The 6650-nt window shown below is 59.8% G+C and overlaps 1 protein-coding gene across 12 annotated transcripts in view; it reads left to right on the top strand.

Annotated features, from left to right (window-relative positions):
• Positions 1-3627: 3627 nt before the first annotated feature.
• GRIN1 (glutamate ionotropic receptor NMDA type subunit 1) overlaps positions 3628-6650 on the top strand; it is a 40866-nt gene continuing 37843 nt past the window's right edge. For 3 of the 12 annotated variants that reach the window (XR_012631800.1, XR_012631799.1, XM_074890948.1), the window contains exon 1: positions 3628-3982. Coding sequence is in view for 8 of the 12 variants with exons in the window: in XM_074890948.1 (XP_074747049.1) it covers positions 3725-3982 (258 nt within the window). In the remaining 4 variants the exon portion in view is untranslated. The remainder of the gene's footprint in view (positions 3983-6650) is intronic. The other 9 variants (XM_074890941.1, XM_074890945.1, XM_074890946.1 and 6 more) reach the window with 5 other exon arrangements.

The raw sequence follows: 6650 nt of genomic DNA, 5'->3' as shown, positions 1-6650 counted from the left end.
TTCGACTTCAGTCACTCTCACCTCTCTGTAGCAGCTCATCAGGAGTTTTTTTTCCAAATATTCTCAGTGGACATTTTCTCTGCTTTTTCAGCCTCTTTGTAAAGAATGTGATCCCCAGATCTGTGGGCAGCCTTCCCAGACAGGATTCCCCAGTGCTTTGTACAGAGGTTCAAGTCATTGCCAGCTGCTGCTTTGACCCCTCAGGAGCACATCCGAGGACAACACTGGCTCCTTTATGTTTTAAAGTTCATGATCTCTGAACCCCTGGTCACTATTAAAGACCTTTCCAGTCAATGTTTCCACTACATCCGCAGTCCTGTCCTAAGGGCAGGACCAACAATACTTGCTTCTACTTAGAAGGCTCTGCATTGACGGTCTTAAAATACTTTTCAGTACTCTGTTTATCAAACAATCCACATTAATTAGCATCATTATTTGCTATCTCACAGATTTTATCATCAGTGATTGCTTCCAAAGCAATGGCAGAAATACTGAATTATCAACCACACTGCAAATCCTTTCATACCTGTAGGAATACCTACATCATTGCAGTTCTTCACTAACAACTGCTCTTCAAGATCCGCCATGGCCACTCAGTATGTGCTTTACTTAATTTTATACCTTAGATGAACGACTCTTACATCTTGAAGCTGTACATAAAAAGCATTTCCATAGTCTGTGTTATAGCTGTGCAGTTACTGCTATCAAGTCAATTTTAACTTTGTCAGAAGAAGAATTTAGTTTGCTTGGCAACCCCATGACGACTGGCACAAATTGCATATTCCTAATGCTTGATTTCCTCTTTTCTGAAATTCCATATTATCTTTTCCCCCACTGGGACTGATATCTTACCCCGAAGCAGATGAAATTTCCAGCTGGGTTCAGTGCCTCTCCCCTGAAGTCTCTAGGTTTTACACTGACTTACTCTGGCCACGGGAGGAATTACACCATTCACAGTCAACGGGACACCACACAAACATCCATCCCATGCTCTTGTCCAACTGCCCTGCATCCAGAATGTGCCAGACGTAAAGAGCAGGATCACACTACACACATGTTAATTGTTAACAGGCAACGGTGTTACGTTCTTGCGCCAAACCGTGGCTAAGAAGGTTGCCATGATATGCCAGGACACAGCGGCAAAGACCGTTGCTCGCTACAGAGTCCTCACAAGGATCAGCTGGTGGATGCAGTTGTACTTGCCATTTACACAGCTTCCACCCTGGGAAAGCCCTGCGTGCACCCATCGCCTTCAGATGATCAAAGAGCCCGAGGCCACAGCAAGAGTGGAAGTCGCACGGTGACAACGTCTGTGCTGGCTGAGCCTGGCTGCCGGAGATTGTGATCTGGGCTGTTCCTGATGCCAGGACAACACGACCCAGTGGGAGGCATGACCTGAGAGGGAAGCAGGCATTTTGCAGATCTCAGCAATGGTGCCAGGAACAAGAGTCTCTGGAGACAAATAATGAATGGAGGCACAGAGAGAAGAACCCTGGCTCCTGAGTATGACTGTCCTAGACTCCTGGGTGACAGAGGAGGGGCTCAGTAACTGCACTCTTTTTCGTCTTGATAGGGAACTCCAGATAATAAGGAGGAAAGACCTTTTGTACTCCAATGTGAGCAAGCCAAATAATATTTCAAAGCCTGCTTTTTTCCTTCATCTTCTCTGCTAAGTCCCCTGCTGTGGCCAGGTCTTGCCTTTATTATTCTACCGCCATCACACCCGCCAGGGTCCGGGTCTGTATAGCCCACTCCAAAACGGTTTCTTCCCAAACAACCTACTACAAATGCACCCAGTAGGCAGAGGATGGGATGAAGTCAAATGTATGCAGTCTAAGGGTATAGATGCAACTCTCTTTAACTTGCACCCTTTGTCCCTTCAAGACAGCACTTGGGCTTCTCGGGGTGGACAGAACCGCACCACATGAGTAGAGTGAGGCCGTCCTCTCTGTGCATGGAGAAGAAGGAATGACACAGTGACACGGAAGAGGGTGAAGCATGCCTGGAAGTCTGTGCTGAGAGCACAGCAGGATCGGTGTGGAGCTCCACGCAAAGCACTGCAAGAGTTAAGGTGAGGTGGGGCCGCTTTCCTTCTCTCGCAGAGTGCGTCATAACCTCCATGAGTTTCATTGCTTTCTCAAGCAATTGTCCGCAGTTTCTCTGAGAGGGTCTCATAGCTGGAAGGGTGCTGTGTAGCACACAAGCGCCTCATATGCTGAGACCCTGCGGCATTACACAACGGCCATTTTGCTTCTGCAGCTTCTTCCGAGTGCATGTGGGCAACGTGGGACACAGACAAAATGGTTTCCATGGCAACTTGCACTTCAGAGATGCCAGTGAGAAAATTTGCGCTGGGGGAAGAAAATTCTGCTTCAACTCACGTTGCAAGCAAGCACAGAGGTGGGCTGCGGCAATATCCTAGAAATGGCTGATGTAAAAATATCTCTGGTGATTTTTCTTCTGCAGTGCTCAGCCTGCTCTCTTCTTGGCTGGCATACAGTGGGCTGGCTGATGGCATTTGTCCCATGCAGTTACAAAGCAACACCCCATCGCTATCTGCAACCTCTTTGTTTTTTCCAAAAGATCAAAGTGGCAGCTCTGGGGAGCAATGGGCCGTTCTGGCCACCTCACCCCTCTGGCCCTGGAATAGGAGAGACATGGTCCAGGCATGAAACTCAATTCCTTTCAGTCATGGAGCTGGACTGTCCTCCAGGTGTTGGCCACTAGCCGCTGTGTCTCCATGTCCTTTGGGAAGTCTAATGGTAGCCCAGGGGCAGAGAGATAAAGAGACCCCCAAGAAATGTCCTCGGCAGACAAATCTTAAGGCCATATCCTGGTGTAATGTGGTGAATTTAATGGAGGAAAATGGCTGGTTGCCCTGTGAGCTAATGTCTGGAAGAGTGGTGGCTCTGTCTGGAGGGACAGAGTGAAGCCAAGGAACCAGGCTGAGCATCTGCTCAACACCTCTGCCCAAGAGGAGTGTTGGTCAAGGGAGGATTCTCCAGCACTAGGGTGAACACAGACCCTGATGGCATTCCTGTAACTCTCCCCGGCCAGGGCTGGGGGAGCGCATTGCTCAGAGGTGCTGCGTAACTGGGAATATTTGTTCTGGAGAACAAATCCTGAAGAGCCTGGTTTACCCCCAGCCTGGTGTGATTACACCTGGAGAAGACCCTTGTTCACCCAGTCTCTGGTGTGATGATGCCTCCCAAAGCGAGGGGAATGCCCAGAGCCCGAATGGGGCGAAAAGGATGGAGGGGGGGGACCCCCATGAGACGCCACCGCGGCCGGAGGCTCGGCCCCAGCCACGCTTCCTCGCGGTGCGGGAGCCAGACCGCAGCCCCCCCTCAACCCCCGGGCACCCCGCACGGCAGCGGCAGGACCGCGGGGCAACGCGTGTGCGCGGGGACCACCGCAGCTGGGGGGGGGGGGGGGGGGGGGCACTGCCGCAGCGACCGGGGCCGGCGGGGGTCCCGCCCGCGCTCCGCGGGGCCGGGGGCGGGCCGGGGGGAGGGCGCTGCGGCAGCGCGGGGCCGGCGGCGCGGGAGGAGCCGGCGGCGGGCGGAGCGGCGCGGAGCGGCGCGGAACGGGCGGTTCAGCACCAGGGAGAGCGCCCCGCGCCGGGCCGGGCCCCCGCATGGGTCCGCGCTGAGCGGGGCGGGCGGCCGCCGGGCGGCGGGGCGCGGGCGGGGGGGGGGCCCGGCGGGCTCCGGGCCGCCCGTGGATGAGCACCATGCGGCTGCTGCTGCTCGCCCTGCTCTTCTCCTCCTCCTTCGCCCGCGCCGGCTGCGACCCCAAGATCGTCAACATCGGCGCGGTGCTGAGCACCAAGAAGCACGAGCAGATCTTCCGCGAGGCGGTGAACCAGGCCAACAAGCGGCACGGCACCTGGAAGCTCCAGCTCAACGCCACCTCGGTCACGCACAAGCCCAACGCCATCCAGATGGCCCTCTCCGTCTGCGAGGACCTCATCTCCAGCCAGGTACCCCGGGCCGGCGACTGCCCCCCCCCGCCCCCCGCCGCCGCCGCCGCCGCCGCCGCCGCCGCCGGGCACCATCCCCCCCCACCCCCCCCCACCCCCGCCCCGTCCCCGGAGGTCGCCGAGCCGCCGCGCAGCGACCCCGGCCCCACGGCCCCCCCGCGGCCGCCCCCCCGGGGCTCGGGGCGGGCAGAGCCGCGGCGAGCGGGGTCCTGCCCGGGGCCCCGGGGAGCCGCTGCCCGCATTGCAGCCTTTATGTAAGCGCGGCCGGGCTGCACGCTCCGCCGCACGGGCACCCGCACACACAGCGGGGCGCACACGGGCACCCGCACACACCCCGGGGCGCACACAGGCTCACACAAGCACCCTGGGATGCACACGGGCACCCACACACTCCCTGGGACGCACATGGGCACCCACACACACCCCAGGGTGCACGCGGGCTCACGCACACACACCCCGGGGCACATACGGACTCACACATGCACCCCGGGGTGCACACGGGCACCCACACACTCCCTGGGATGCACATGGGCACGCGCACACACCCCGGCACGCACACGGGCTCACACACACACACCCCGGGGTGCACACGGGCACCCTACACACACCCAGGGCACACACAGACACCCTACACACACTCCGGGGTGCACACAGGCACCCTACACACACCCAGGGCGCACACAAACACCCTACACACACCCGGGGTGCACATGGGCACCCTACACACACCCTGGGGCACATACAGACTCACACATGCACCCCGGGGTGCACACGAGCACCCACACGCTCCCTGGGATGCACATGGGCACGCGCACACACCCCGGCACGCACACGAGCTCACACGCACACACCCCAGGGTGCACACGGGCACCCTACACACACCCCGGGGCACACATGGGCACCCACACACTCCCTGGGACACACATGGGCACCCGCACACACCCTGGGGTGCACACAGGCTCACGCACACACAGCGAGTGTGCAGACGTGCCCACCCAACACCACACGTGTGGAGAGCAACATGCATGAACACACACCAGGGGTGCAGGCGGGCACACGCAGAGCTACATGTGCACATGCCGCGGGCACACGTGGGCAGCCACACCCCGTGGACACGGGCAGCGCCACGCACGCACACGTACTGTGCGCTCACGTATCGCTGTGGGAACGCCCGTGGGCACACGTGTGCAAACACGGGCACTCTACCACTCACACCAGTGTGCAAACACACCGGCTGTGCCACATGCATCCACGGGCACACGTGAGCACACGCTGCACCAGGTACACACACGCATGCTGCCACACAGACACACACCCTGCGTGCGCTACAAGCACACGCACCCGCGCTCCCAGTATACACACACACACCTGCGCACACCCCCAGGTCGTACACGGATGACTGTGCAGCACACCCATCGCACACCGCAAGGCGTGCAGCAGGCACACAAGCACACCCGCTGCCACACGAGACACAGACACAGCGACAGAGATTACAGACACGTAGACGCAGTGTGCAGGCTCCCGCAGGGACACGCACGCAGAGCGTGCTGTGCATACATGCCTGCGCACACAGGCGCAGCGCACTCCTCCCTCCTGTCTACGTGGGTCACTCGCAGCACACACGAGGGAGCAGCCCGACTCTGCAGCAGTGGTGGGTGCAGTCTGGATGCCCTGGGCAGCCTCTGGTCTGGCCCCTCAGTCTCCCCTGCGTGTGCTCTGGGTGCCGAGCCCAGATAACCAGCCCCATTCCCCCCAGTCGGGGCCATCAGGTGGACAGAGGGGCAGGTACAAACCCACCCCCACCTCACACGCACCCATGGGCATGCAAAAGGTGTACATGGACCCATGCACAGGGACAAACACGCACACAAATTGTATGAACCCCTGCACCACAGAGCCTCACGCACCCCAACACACGCAGATAAATGCGTGTATGTGCCCAGGCACACACAGCTGGGGAGAAGGGGAGCTGCAGGGGCCAGAGGTGCACAGCGGAGATGCAGAGCTGGCACGTTCACAGCTCAGCTTCCCAGCGTGGAGCTGGAGACATCCCTGGGGTTGCTGGCAGAGCCGGGTAGGAAGTGCAGCACAGGCTGTAAAGGATACCCGCTGCCGGGCAGGGAGCAGGGAGAAGGCTCAGTCGGGTCCCTCGCTGAGCCGAGGCTCCGTTTAAGCAGCCCGGCTGATGGATGCCTGTGTCCCTGTCACCTCTAGGCCTTGTCCCCATGGCAAACCCCCCATTGCCTCGGGCGGGTGCGGGATTGCAGGCGCTGGCACTTCCCTGCGTGAGCGGTGGGACATGGGGGGACAGATAAGCCGGGGTGCAGAGGGGGCTGCGGGTGCTGGGGGTGGCCGTGCTGTTGCAACAAGCAGGGGTTCTCTCAGCCCCATGGTCCCAGCGTGGGGCTCAGCCACCCGCGGCCCTCACTCGCTGGCACTGTGCCCAAGGAAGGGGCTGCGAGGCAGAGGAGGGGCTGGAAGCCCACGCGTGCAAAATGGCTCCTGCCGGTCAGCTGCTGTGCAGCGCAGCGCAGCCTTGGCCCCCACACAGCCCCAGCCTCTCCCCCAGTGCCTGCTCCAGCCCCAAGGCCTGTGCCCCAGCCCCGCTGGGTGCAGGTCCTCGCCCACCCCTCGTGTCAGCACGGCACTGGGCACCTCTGTCCAAGGC

Source organism: Strix uralensis, chromosome 21 (assembly GCF_047716275.1).
Source record: "Strix uralensis isolate ZFMK-TIS-50842 chromosome 21, bStrUra1, whole genome shotgun sequence".
Classification (NCBI taxonomy): domain Eukaryota; kingdom Metazoa; phylum Chordata; class Aves; order Strigiformes; family Strigidae; genus Strix; species Strix uralensis.
Note: the sequence above shows the minus strand (reverse complement) of the source record. Positions and strands in the feature narration are given on the sequence as shown.